Source organism: Alosa alosa, chromosome 23 (assembly GCF_017589495.1).
Source record: "Alosa alosa isolate M-15738 ecotype Scorff River chromosome 23, AALO_Geno_1.1, whole genome shotgun sequence".
NCBI classification, from domain to species: domain Eukaryota; kingdom Metazoa; phylum Chordata; class Actinopteri; order Clupeiformes; family Clupeidae; genus Alosa; species Alosa alosa.
In genome coordinates this window covers 7,575,962-7,590,239 of record NC_063211.1, presented here as the reverse complement: position 1 = coordinate 7,590,239, position 14,278 = coordinate 7,575,962, and the positions used below count along the sequence as shown (strand labels likewise).

Here is a 14,278-nt window from a genome sequence, read left to right as displayed (position 1 = left end):
ATAAAGTGATAGTTCTCATATAGCAGAAAGCCCCAAATGCAATTTTTACACACTGTGTGCTCCATCGTGAAGTGCTTGTGGCTAAAATAATTATTAGATTAGCTTAATGTACATTTGCCGTAGTATTGTCGATGGGTTTCATAACACATCAAGGGGGTCCTTGGCCAGAACCTAGTGGTATTTGGGGAGCCTTGTCGTGGAAAAGTTTGGGAACCCCTGGTCTACACATATCTCACCCTTTTCCGCGGCAAAACGTCGACATGTGAATACATAGAGCCAATCATGTGGTCGGTGTGTTGTGAATACATTGAGCCAATCATGTGGTGTGTTGTGAAGATATCGTGCCAATCATGTGTTGTGACCTTGCCACTGGAGTGACATATAACATTAATTCCCCTGTACAATTTGTTTGTCTAAGTCTGAGAGTATCAGCCACTCAACGGATTAACTTGGTTTCACTTTCATTTTTAACATGACCACAGGATGTGCCTCAAGCCCCCTGCCTATGAGACATGCACATTCTCAGAAACATAGGTACTTTCCTTGTAGGTTGGAGTAGTCTTTCCATCACACAAGTCAATACCTTCAGAGTTCTGTACACTGGAAATTATGGGAGTTATACGTAATCTTTAAATGTTCTATTTTAAAGAACTAAAAAATCTATTTTCTATAATTAACCTTTTAGTCAGTTCACAAAAGAAAGGAATGAAATATGATAATGCAACAAACCTCACTGACTTTAATGTAGAGAAACAATCATAATATGCATAATCAACAATGAAGGTGTCCTCCAACTGGTACCTTTCCAACGTGTATCCTTTCATTTCATCATTTTAAGAACACCAATCTAACTTCTGAAGAACAACAAGGAAACTCTTGTACAGTAAGAGTTGCAAAACCATATTCGAGAAAGTGTGCATATGCATTCTGTTGCCACATCGCCAGACAAACATTAGGCAAAATATCAAGCAAACAAATCAGATACCTTGTTATGCAGCAACATATATAAGACACTATTTGTCATAGTGAAGATGGGATACATAACCGTATACCATATAAAATATGGATATTACAATGAACTTCAAGGGTTACTGCTGAGCAGTAATTTCCATGTTTTACAGATTCAACAAACCATTTTCCATATAATATTTTTCTTCTCCTTCAAGCTGTGCAATCAAGCCCAAAAAACACGGTCAAATCTGGCAACATAAAATGTTATCAATGAATAGAAAAAAAAAAGCATTTGCCCTGATGATTTTCAAATACTGATCCAATAGGAAGCCTGTTGAAACAACAATCTTAGACATGCACTGGCATACATTTCATTGTATACAACTCCTCATATGCAGGAGGCTTCGAACATTCATAAGTCACTTGCTTCTTGATCTTGCAGGTGATGATGATGGCCATGATTACCCCAATAAGCTGAGGATTACAAAGCAAAAAATGTCATTATTGTTTTATGTCATTAAGCTAATTTTTAACATGTGATCATAATCATAATCCATAGCATGTCATATTACGACATGTCATAATTATCAGTGCCTACATATATGTTTTATGACAATCTGTTTATAGTTATCAGCACTTTGGGCCCTATCTTGGTGATCTAAAAGCGCATAGCGTATTCTTATCACAACGCAAAGCGTATTCCTATCTTACACTCGAGTTTTTCGCCATGCCCTTCTCTTTTATTACACGATGCGCCTAGGGGTGTGGCAATTAACGACCTAAGGTCTGGTCTGGAGCATTATCTAAAAATCGCTATATTACACCATCTAAAAAGTATTACGCCCTGACCAAGGAAAACCTGGTCTACAACGAAAGGCACATATAAAGTGCAGCTGAAGACGCACTGTCACGGGATGTAAGCAGCAACTCCTCTGCAGCATAAATGTCCTTGGGTTTTTTATTCAGTTGTTCGAACATTATTGGGGTAAGTGTTGCTTATTTTAGGCTATGTTTTCGATGTTAAAGGGGAACTTGGCAACTATTTCAACGTAATAAACCTGTTTAGAAATCATTTGGATGGTTAAATGACCTGCTCCGGTGAAAATGGTGACTTTCCCCGCTGCGCCTAGCGTCCCCAGGTGGAAAACCAACCTTGCAACATTGAGACTACCGTCCCGGAAAGAAAAGTGAGAAACAAGAAACTCGTTTTAAATCGTGTTTCTTACCTTGTAACATCCACATAGTTCTGCCAAACTTATGCTAACCGTTCGCTAGCTTGTAAACAAATCCATGTGCTTTATCGTTACCTTTTTCCACAGTTTGAAATAGCATAATGCACAATTTCTCCAGCAGAGGGGGAAATCCTGCCAAGTTTCCCTTTAACCCATTGTCAGTCAATAGTGAAAGTGTGACACCACAGTGAACATTATGACACCACGGTGAAGGTAGTTTCACTTTGACTATAAGTTAAAATAATAGACAAGTGCAGATGCGTGTAGGCTATACCCTGCTAGGTTTTAGTAAAGCATGGTTTAGTAGAATATCTGTTCCATGCGATGTGCCGCTGACTGTCAAAATATCGATTCGCTGTTTGATGTTGCGCTGCTTGCTGTTAAATGAAATGACAGATGTCATTATCATTAGCTTAAAGGATGCTACGCCCAAAACACACCCATGACTGATTAAGAAACATATGAGGTGCATTTTTGTGCCAGGCGCCTGACATTCAATAACAAAACCATCCCCAATGTGGACTGGACAAACCCCTACATTTATTTAAGCTATTCGCCAGTGACCGTGTATTTTAGATCAACTAAGATAGGGCCCTTAATTTCAATCAGAGATACAGTAGTAGTGGACAATTTATTTTTTCAACCAGTAATTATTACCATAGGAGCTTGATCATGCAGAATGACCAAGATATGGTAGACCTCTGCCTTGCATTTAGATTTAAAATACATCGGACCAGTACTTTTGTAGTTTTGTTAACTTATATGAGCAGACACACACAGATGGATGGCGGCCCCTGTTACAACTAGATGTACCCCAGAGCGGTACAAAATATGTCCGCCGCCCAGTCCAGCACATTTTTTCCACAAAAATAAATCACGCTGAAAGGCTTATATGATTCTGTCATACGTATGATTACTGTGAATGTATGTGTGTGCGTGTGTATCTGTTTATGCACATGTGTGCACATGGAATGGGTTAACATGACCCCTGTAGGCAAACATGCGGAAAAAAATTGATCATCCTAGGCCCTACGGTTCTCAAGATATTCACAGAAAACTGTCTGCCCTACCCTCCTTTCGGGGGGTCCAGTACAGCAGGGGGGCTACAGATCAAAAAACGATGGTTCCATGCTATCCATGTGGGGTTACATGACCACCAAGTTTCGTGTACCCCGGTCTTTCAGTGTCCCGGGAATCCTTGTTGGTGTACGGTCACTAAATGTACACCTAAATTATTTTATTGTAAGGCCCCCCATGAACGAAAGTTCACAAAACTTGGCATGCATTCGGAGGGTGTCATAATGATCCTACACTTTCAGTTTCGTGTAGTTTTGACCATGTCAGCCAGAGAGATATTGTGATGAAAACACCTAATTTTTTGCTTTTTAATTTTTAACTAGGTGGCGCTATACATGAAATAAGTGGTAATGGGATGGGTTGACATGCCCCCTTAAGACCAACATACAAAAAAAAGGTGGACCTCCTAGGCCCAACAGTTCTCAAGATATTCACAGAAAACTGTCTCCGGCCACCTACAGGCCAGTTGGTGTATAGTAACATAAATTAATTTATTGTGTGGCCCCCCATGAACGGAATTCCACGAAACTTGGCGTGCATTCAGAGGGTGTCATAATGATCCTGCACTTCCAATTTCGTGCAGTTTTGACTATGTTAGGTCACAGATACCTGCGATTACAACACCTCATTTTTACTTTTTTGTGTTTAACTAGGTGGCGCTATACATGTAATGAGTGGTTATGGAATGGGTTGACATGGCCCCTTGAGATCAACATACAAAAAAGAAAGGTCCCCCTAAACCTTACGGTTCTCGAGATATTCACAGAAAACTGTGTCTGCCCTACCCTCCTTTCGGGGGGTGCAGTCCAGCGGGGGGGCTACAGATCAAAACGAAAAACGATGGTTCCATGCTATCCATATGGGATTACATGCCCACCAAGTTTTCGTCTACCCGGTCTTTCAGTGTCCGGGAATCCTTGACGGAAATTTGGACATCTTAAAAAAAAAAAAAAAAAAAAAAAAAAAAAAAAAATCTGACTAAACCTATATTCGCTGCGCAGCGGTCATAATAATCTCTTGTCCCCCAACCAGGCAAAAGGTAATAATCAAAACAATGAAAGTTCTTACCCCCACAATTGAAAATCCAAAGAAAATCCCAGTTGCAGCATCCATCATCATATTGATATACCGCATAATGAGAGAGTGACATGTCTAAAAACAACATTAACAGATGAATTTGAACAATACAAATATATTTGAATTTGAAAACTGTAACATGCTTTTGTTTGTGGGACAAATACATTAATTTACCAAGGTTTGATGTAGCCTACAATGATTTGAAAGTATGTCATGTTTGCTCATATTCATACCTCACTGTAGATCTCTGTAGTCTTTGTAGTCTCTGTAGTCTGCCTATACTGTGAATAAAACGATTTTTTATGATCAGGGTTTCATGGAACAAAGACAGGAGATATACAGTACATACTGTAAATATAAAAAAAACATTACCTCATAACTTCTGAGAGAACTTGTCTCCTTGCATTTTGGAGTACCCCGGTAGGATGCTGGACAGATGCAGGACTCTGGAATCTGTAAATTCCAGTCTTGGTAGCCATTGCGTGTGCCACAGCACTCAAGCTGTAAATGCATGAAAAATAGCACTCTCTCATCACCTTACAAAATAGGAAAAAAGAAGACCATCTTCCTTTGGATCTCATGTCCTACCTGGAACCATCATGAACTACAAATTCTCTGTGTAAATCCAAAGGATTCTAATCCCATACACTTTTTGTCAAAATTCAGTGAAAAGTTCTTCATGGTGATTGCTATTTTTTGTTAGCACTCAACAAAACCCTGGTGTTTGCAGAAAGCTCTACAAGATAGATATAGATAAGAAACACACTGGCTCATACCGAGTCATCGACATACAGTATCAACATATCGCCTATACATGGAGCTCTCAGGCATGGAAGGAAGAGGTGCAATTTAAAGGCCTAAATATATTTTTTTTCCAAAATCATTTTGATGGCACATACACTCTTAATAGGGTGAACGGCACTTCTGCAGCACTCTGAGCAGGTCTAATCGCTTGTAAAACAGCCATAGGAAGTTGCTGTTTGGGTAGGATCACTGAGGGGAGGAGGAGTAGGCGGAGGCCACATACATGATGGACAGCTATTACTGCAATTCCACTTTATATGATTTAAACCCGCTCACCTGTCAGACTCAGCACGTCACACTGAAGCGTCACAAGCGCTCCACCTCTTCCCCTGTCTCCTCTATTCATTCACATGAAGATTCCTCATCAGAAGGTGTCAGCGAATATTGCAAACTAGATTTCAGATGTAGGGTACTGTATATGGTTTGAGTACTGTAGTGTTGGCTACCGTATGCATTTGCATCACCTACACTTCATAAAATTCATGAGGCAAATCCTATGCAGAGGTGGCACTAGAAAAGGGCCTTATGAAAGGAAATATTTTTGGGCAAAATATTAGGGGGGTCCGGGGGCATGCCCCCCGGAAGAAAATGTAGAAAAATAACCCCTTAAATCAGTGGTCCCCAAACTACGGCCCGCCACATCATTTTGGGTGGCCCCCCAAAACATGTCTGTGGTATATAGCATCTGGCCCGCACCGGAGTACGACATCGTCAAACTATAACCTCCGTAATTTCCCCCATTCATTCTCTATGGCGAGTCTTAACAATACACATGTAATACTCCTTTTGTCCACTGGTGGTTGTTTTGGCGCTGTTTCGTGTTTACCATCGAAAACGGAATGAACCTACCTGCAAACAATGTAAGAGGCCTATGCTGACTGCATCAGTGCTCAAAGTATTCTAAAAGTTTATCAATTAATTGTTAATAACTAACTAACTTCTATTCAAGTCATATTTCTTGGACTTTCTGGGATAATTATTTCTATTTTTATTCACTCTTCAAATGCTGATTCAAATTCACAAAGTTCTCATCAGGTGAGTGAAAGTTAGAATGGTGGTTATTTCAGATGTTTTTGCCAGCACTTCATAAAACTCTCATAGTTTGAGAACTTTAAATTATTTGTAGGATATTGCTTGTTCACAACTTGAGCGGTGTATGCAAAGACACACATTTTAAATAAAATATACTTTTGGGACTCCCTGCTAATACTTTTGGGAATGCTAAAGTCTTTTTTATTAGTATTATTTCATTTGAGCTACATTTTACATGGCATGATGGCAATATAAACACAGCTAACAATGGTATTAAATTGCAGTAGCCTATGATTAAATGTAATGGAATATTCAACTAAGGTAGACTGTTGTTGTTCACAGAACTAAGCTATTTATGGTTACTAATATACTCCGAGTCTCTGGCCCTCTCTTAGAGCCAGGCATAGTGAGCTGGCCCTCGGAAGAAAAAGTTTGGGCACCACTGCCTTAAATGATGACATCTGATGACTTTTATGGGAAGTATTGATACATTGAGAAAATACATTATAGCATATTACAATACAGCCTATAAGGCCTAAAGAAAACGATTTTATAAAAGAGCAAAGTAGCCTAGGCCAACACCAGACTAAACCAAATATGACTGAAATAGGCCATCATGATCATTTTGCCAACAGTGACACAGAACCATGATTTTTTCCCGTTTATAACATGTTTTGCTTATAACTTAAAGGGTAATTCCGGTATTTAGCACTTTGAGTCCCTTTTCTGGTTTGTTTTGGATGAACTAGAGTGGTAGACACCGACATTTTGACGATGGGTCCTGTCTCGACTTTCTGACTCATTTTGAATCGCCTTTGACTGCTTCAGAGTGGCTGGTTATGGGCATGCACAAACATGTCCTTAAAACTTGATCTACTGCCCTCTGGGAAGAGGTACAGAAGCCTGCGCTCCCGCACTACCAGACTCACCAACAGCTTCATACACCAAGCTGTAAGGATGCTGAACTCTCTCCCTCCTCTCCCCCCTCCACCCTCAGCTACATAACATCCTGGACATTGGACCCACAATGGCCGCCTGCACTACTCCACCTGCACACTTGAACACTTGCACACTTGTACACTTTACAACTTGGTGTTGTTGTCCTGAAAACACAACACTTCTGCTGCTCTTACATAACTTGCACCACTATGCCACTTTCTTTATTACTTAGGTCAAACAGTATTTTATAGTATTTTACAGTATTTGCACTAGTATTTTATTGACTGTCTATGCACAATTTCAACAAAATTTTGCTGCTCTTATTTTTTCATTATTATATGTGCCCTCTTATTTACTTATTTACTTACTTTTTTGTTTACTTGAATGTTATGTTTGTCTGTGGACTTAAAATTGGTCAAATATATCTTGTCTTCACCGTGGGATAGTGAGAAACGTAATTTCGATCTCTTTGTATGTCTGGAACATGTGAAGAAATTGACAATAAAGCTGACTTTGACTTTGAAAACAACCCTTAACATTCGTTTTCAAAACTACGCAACTCGCCGAGTGGTTGCAAAGCCAAAACGAGAAAAAACAACTTCATAAATGACGTCTTTTTAAATCAATTTATTGACCTTTACCATTTAATGGCTTCTGCTGAGAAACTAGTTCGCCACACACAGAACGCAGCTGATCAACCCTGTCTACTTTCACTTTCAATGAAATCTAGTAGTGAACGGACTAGCTACTTGCGGCGTGATATTCTGAAAGATGTGAAGCACAAAACGCGTTGTCATCGTCAGCGGCCTGTTATACATAGCATTGGTCTGTGTTATGTAAGGGATAATGTATAGAACGCCGGTCATTATCGGGAAATAGGTCCCGACAGGGCGAACCAGACCCCTACACACAGCAAAAGGGTTTTTTTCCACCCTAAAGGGACCTATTTCCCGATAATGACCGGCATTCTATACATTATCTCGCTTATTACACGGCTACTTGCCAAAACGACACAATAAACTCCCCACGATATGACTCTTTAGCCTACATTGCCTAGGCTATAGCCTATTTGTTACAGTTTCATCGTGCCTTTTGCTGGGAAACAAATAGTTCGCAACAACACACGCTGAACTTGAATCAAACATTCTTTAGAACACAGCTGATCAACCGTCTGCTTTCACTTTTGAATGAAGTTCCAATCCTTGCATAGTGGTATATGAAAGACGTGAATTAGAAGCACAAAACCCATTTTCCTTGACAGCGGTCTGTTATCGTGAATTAGCAGACCACCAAACGTTGGGAAGGCCCATTCAAGTGAATGGAGCATTCTGCAGCATTATGAAGAGCCGTGTAAACAGAAATATAGCCTACCAATATAGCCTACCTCTGACCAACAGACACAGGTCAAAAACCACGAAATTCCAGATTAAATCGGAAGAATCACACCCCTGTGAACTAAAGGAAATAAGACGTGTACTTACCTTTAAATATTCTTGAACATACTGAAGACGCGCATCCCTTTCAAAGAATTCTTCAAATTTCCTGGATAACTTCACAAAGTGTATAGAGAGAAGATATTCAGTATGTAGGTCAGACAGAGAACTACAATTTGCACTGAAGAACTGAATTTAAGACTGGCATGAAAAGTGAGATTTTTACAGAATGTTTGTTTTATTTTAAATATAATCTTTTAATTATATTTTATTTTGTTCAAACACATTTGTTTCATTACTATTTAAATTCTAATAGTTTATCTTTATTCATTTAGCTTATTTTTTCTTTTATTTATTATTATTTTACTTGTTGCTATGTTATTTCTAGCCTGACGAGATAGACCCACATCAACATTTGCTGCTGGGTGGGTCTGGATTTCTAGTCTATGTTATTTATCATTTTCTTTTAAATGTGTAAAGTGTATTGAGACGGTGCATGGTGATACTGCACTATTGAATAATAAAACAAAAATACAGTGGCTTACAAAATGAATCCGCCCTCTGCAAATAATCATATGACCATTTTTTGTTTATATACATATATAGGCTACACACATATTTTCCCAATCAGTGTTTTCAAGAGTTCTTTATTGCATTTCTGAAGGCCTTTTATTGTAATAACAGCCTTACTTTAACAATGGGGTTTGTGTTTGCTCAGTTAGTTTCTCTTAGCTTTGTTTCGTCTTGTAGTTTGTAGTGGTCTCTTGTAGTGGTAGCCCTATGTTCTTCTTAAGTTCCCTTGTGTCACTTTCTGTTCCTGTGTTTTAGTCCTATCAACGATGCGCTCCTTTGTTTATTTGGCCATGTTCTCAGTTCCTTGTTTCATGTCTCTCATTTCATTCAGATTCATTACTGCTGTGATCTTCTTTACCATGCCATCCACAGTTCAGCCAAATATGACACCATGTACTGCGATCTTAATCACAGTATTGAGTGTTTTCTGAAATAACTGACAACACCAGTTTCTTGTGCTCACCTCTTCATTAAAGCTACTTCCAGTATGAGTAAACATGTGTTAGCTGTTTCCTGCTTGTGAACAGATGCTTTGTGCTGCTGCTGAACAGATGATACATTTGTATTAGGGATGCACGATATATCGGCGGCCGATATATTATTAGCCGATAAGTGAAAAAATGAAAATATTATTATCGGTCCGATAACAGAATTCTGGCAATATAATAATTTGCGCCAATATTTTTAGTCCTAATTTAGGCCTACGTAAGGTCCGCTACACTGAGCTAGGCCTACTTGAGCTTGGTTGGCTATACTTTTTCCTCAATATAATGTCAGCGGTGTGAATGTATTTCACCACTATAACAAAATCTGTGGATATGCGTTCATTTGGGAATCTGTGCATCTCAAAATCCTCTCGTGAATGATCCGCCATTTAACCTTAAAGGAATTATCCGGAGTAAAATGCACTTTAGATCGATTTACGGATGATTGGGAGTACATACGTTGAGTTGACATCCAAATCATGTCTTTCAGATGTGTTTTGAGAAAGTTCGATGTTAGGCCTACCGTTTTTAGTCAAAGCTCGTTAGCGTGGAAGTGAGAAGGGCATATTATTTCGCCACTACAAAACGCTATTTTTATACCTCTTCTACAGTTCCAAACAACATTGCACTTACGTGGTAGTGATTGCCAAGTGTGCTCTGGAAATTCACAATTTCGTCGCTGTTTAAAAAAAAAAAAAAAAAACATAGTCCAGTCCATACAACTTCATTTCAATTTCAAAAGAAATACTGGACTATGTTTTTTTTTTTTTTTTTTAAACGGCAACGAAATTGTGAATTTCCAGAGTACACTTGGCAATCGACTCCTACAGCAGCAAATGCGCAAAATAGCCTACATTTAATGGTCATAATAATGTGATGAAAAGCGGACAAAAATGCAATCAAGTTATGAAACGAGACGTTACCAGAATAGTTTGACATTATCTTTGCTAAGTGAATATTTTATTAGGCCTATGAGGTAAAAAGCAGAGAAAGCAACATGTGGTTTAGTCTGTAGCCTACTGCATCAAAATCTAAGCCTACACATTTCCTCTCTTTCTTACTCGACTTCTTTCTTATCTTCAAACGTGTTCTTAAGTGGCACCGCGAAAAATTATTGCATGGTGCAACAATCTAATCTTAAAATAATTACAATTATTTATGTCTCTGTGTGGTATATAACCTACTTGGGATGCTTACATGCAGATGTCAAAGTGTTTCTATTTTCGTATTGATGTGAATTAATGTGTAGATCCGAAGTTTAAATGGTAGGCCTATAGCCGTGACGTGCAGTCACCTGACATCACCGTCAAATCAGAGGATATTTCAGAACTATTAACGTGGACAGCTCCCCTTAAGAGCATCTTAAGAGCAGTGCATGCGCGTTCACGCTACGAGCATGTTCGGGAAACAGTCGGAAAAACCAAACGAACGATCGTAAGATGAATCGTAGAAAACCCTCTTAAGAGTGTGTCTCCGTTGTTATCGGGGAAGTGGGCCCTGGTCGGGGAAACAAATAAACAAACTCGTTATTGGGACGAGTACATAAGTAGGCCTAGTTCTAAGTTGTGTTTTAGTATTATATTTGCATTACTTTAGCTTGGGTTTTGTATTATTACCTAGAAATATGCTAACCATTCGTGCTTCAGTTTCAGACAGGTCATCATAATAAGTTATTAAAACCTTCTTCGGGGCTAACTCCTTTAATTTCTGCTGCAGCAGGTTGTGCGCAACAGAGTAGACGGACATAAGCATAAGATACAGTCTGAGGAGTTGCAGCTTTATTCAGTTACCCGCAGTTGAAACTAAACCTAAGTTTCCCTCACAAACACTGATTTGGTCGCTATACTGTAGCTTATTCCAAGCTGAGCCGTTTATGAGCGTTTAGTCCTAAATGAAAACGATTCAAACTCTCTAGCCACTCACTCGCAATTCACTGACGTCAGGTTCATTTAAAGGAGCCACACATACTGTAGGGCTAGGCTACTGTTATGTTGTTGACTGCCGTACTATTGAGGACTATTATGAGTTCTGTCCATTTGGTGGTAGGTAAAATTACTGCAATAAAATTATGCTTATTAAATGCTTTCCCCAAATCACTTTTCACATTTTTTTTTCAAGAGTAATATTATCGGTTATCGTATCGGTATCGGCCACAACAAACCAATAAATATCGGTTATCGTTATCGACCCTAAAATTCCATATCGGTGCATCTCTAATTTGTGAGCTGATAGACTATCAAAGCCTCGCGCCTAACAGAATGACTGTGTGCATGTCACATGGCTATTCCAATTAAATAGTTCCTGTAACACCTGATTGTATTATATTGATAATACACTGTTGCATAGATGGTCGCATTATGCAAGCACCCTGCCTCTGCTAAGTTATTCCCATCATCAAATTAGCAAAAGTGTAATGGACTGTAATGGACACATCTTACTGTATGTGTCATTTTCGAATATTCCCTTTAATGTTTTTGAGCCACTCGAGTGTTGCTTTAGCCTCATGTCCTAGGGTTAGGATCCGCTTTCTCCGCTGAGTGTCAGGGTTCTGTTCGTCGTGTCAGGACTTATTTTCCGATAATTACCGGTGGGCAATACATTATCCCTTACAGTATATGGTGGGTAAAACCTTTCCCAAACCTTAGTTTCACAACTGACTACAACAAAGGGAACGGGGGACAATTGTGCTCTGGCATTGTACAAATGAACCATACCTAGTGTGACTCATGGCCGTAATGCTGTATCAGTATCAATATACAGTAGGCCTAGCATTACTCACATTTTGTGCAAAATAATCTTGTTACAAACTGGAATATGGTATGCTAAATTGAGAAAGGGAGTGCGGAGGTGAGATGATCTCAGTGAAGAAACTTACAGAGAATTGCCAGGAAAATCACTTCCTGTATGTGAAAGGGGGTCCATTTGAAAAGATGGATGTACAGATTGGTCATGATTTCTGAGAAATTGTGCACTGCCTTCACTCTCCGCCGTACCTCCCCTGTAGCTTTTGAGCATTGTTTTAAGTTGAACTAGTTGAACTACTAGCTACTACAAACAATTGTTAACTAGAAAACAATAATCAAACCACCCTAGACTAAACTATTTTTTTAACTATGTCAGTTTTTGCTTCTTTAAATTACCATTACCCCCCCTCCCTCAATATAAGTACTGTATTTCTTTTTTATTATTCTATTTTTAAAATGAAGTGAAAATAATAAAATATATTCATATAAAATAATATGAATTTCAAGGGGGTTGAATACTTTTGCACTTTTGAACACTACTTTCGTACTACTTATTTTTCTCACTGTCTAGGCTACTGGAAAACCATGCTCCATTTTAACACATCTATTTTCTTATTTTAAAAACAAATAGCTACTGTATATAATGTCATGATATTAAATATTAATATTCTAAATGTAATTTTTCTTACCGTTTGCCTTTCAGAAATACTCTCAACAGCCCCAATCAGGCAACTGACCGTGCCAATACCGACAAGAACCGAAAACTGTTGAAAAAGAAGATAATATTTATATTCGATAGATAAGATAGATCTTATTTACATTAAACATTTATTTTTAGGTTGTATTAGTAGTAGTCGCCTACATAACTAGGATGAATAACTATGATTGAATAACTATGATTGTCTAACACAGTAAAAAAACAATATTTGCTTTACTGCAATATGCTTCTGATCATTTAATAATGATCGGCCAGGAATAAAAACCTCATTAATTGAACCTCATTAACAGCTAAATGAAGGCTGCCTTCACATATTTACCTTGATGAGGGCCCATTTCTTCTCTTTGTACGCACCATAGACTCCAAGAAATGATATGCTTGCCACAATTAATCCAAACAGGGATAATGACCAGAAATTCCCCACTTCATTTTTCTGGGAAACATTCGGTGATAAATGAGACATACAAATGTGTTGGCTTTGCTGTCTGCAAAATGCTAGCTAAGGTTAAAAAAGTCTCTAAACTCTTAAACCTAAATTGAGTAATGTTAGAAGAGACCTAAACTAGCCTATAGCACAGTTTTTTGTGGCCATTGATTCTCGTTCTGAAGTCCTTACCATTTCTGCTGCCATCCCTAAAAAGTGTGCACGTGCAACACATGCAACGCCTGTCAGCTGGAGGGAAATAAAACAAACAAATACACGGTGATAAATAGGCTAAAGACAACCACGATGCTTATAAGTTACATCCTTGCAGGAGAACTACAGAAAGAAAGTTGGTAGATAAATATCTCCTCATTCAAATAATAGGCCTACAGTTACTTACAGCGAACAGTGCGTTAAATACGATAAAGAGCCATTTCAAACATTTGTTAACCGAACCCATTTTAATGGATAACAACAAAGGATATTCCACAAGTATTTTCAGGTGCGGGAACAACTGTCTGAGAACGCCGTCACTTCTGGACTAGGCCTACCACTGAAAACGACCGACCAAGCTGTAACAAGGGCTACTTTCGGTTTTGTAAGATACACACAGTATGCTGCGGTTTCCGGGTTGAAAGACGTTTTACCTGAAATCATGTGCTACAGGCTTTGAGGTTTGAGTTATGCGTCAAATGTTTTGCTACATTTTGTTGGGGCTGAAGGCGGCTCTTTTTGCCAGGATGCTTTCATTTAAGAGATTAAGTTTACACAAAACACAAAAACAATATT

General features: G+C 38.7%; 1 protein-coding gene across 1 annotated transcript; it reads right to left on the bottom strand.

Annotated features, from left to right (window-relative positions):
* Positions 1-716: 716 nt before the first annotated feature.
* On the bottom strand, positions 717-14,077 carry LOC125288508 (tetraspanin-8-like). The gene is made up of 9 exons (XM_048234924.1): positions 13,890-14,077; positions 13,682-13,738; positions 13,385-13,498; positions 13,037-13,111; positions 8,594-8,662; positions 4,710-4,838; positions 4,571-4,618; positions 4,329-4,412; positions 717-1,425 (listed from the first exon to the last, which is right to left on the bottom strand). Exons 1-9 carry the CDS (start codon positions 13,947-13,949, stop codon positions 1,300-1,302), a joined length of 762 nt encoding a protein of 253 aa, XP_048090881.1. The 5' UTR covers positions 13,950-14,077; the 3' UTR covers positions 717-1,299.
* Between the last annotated feature and the right edge of the window lie 201 nt (positions 14,078-14,278).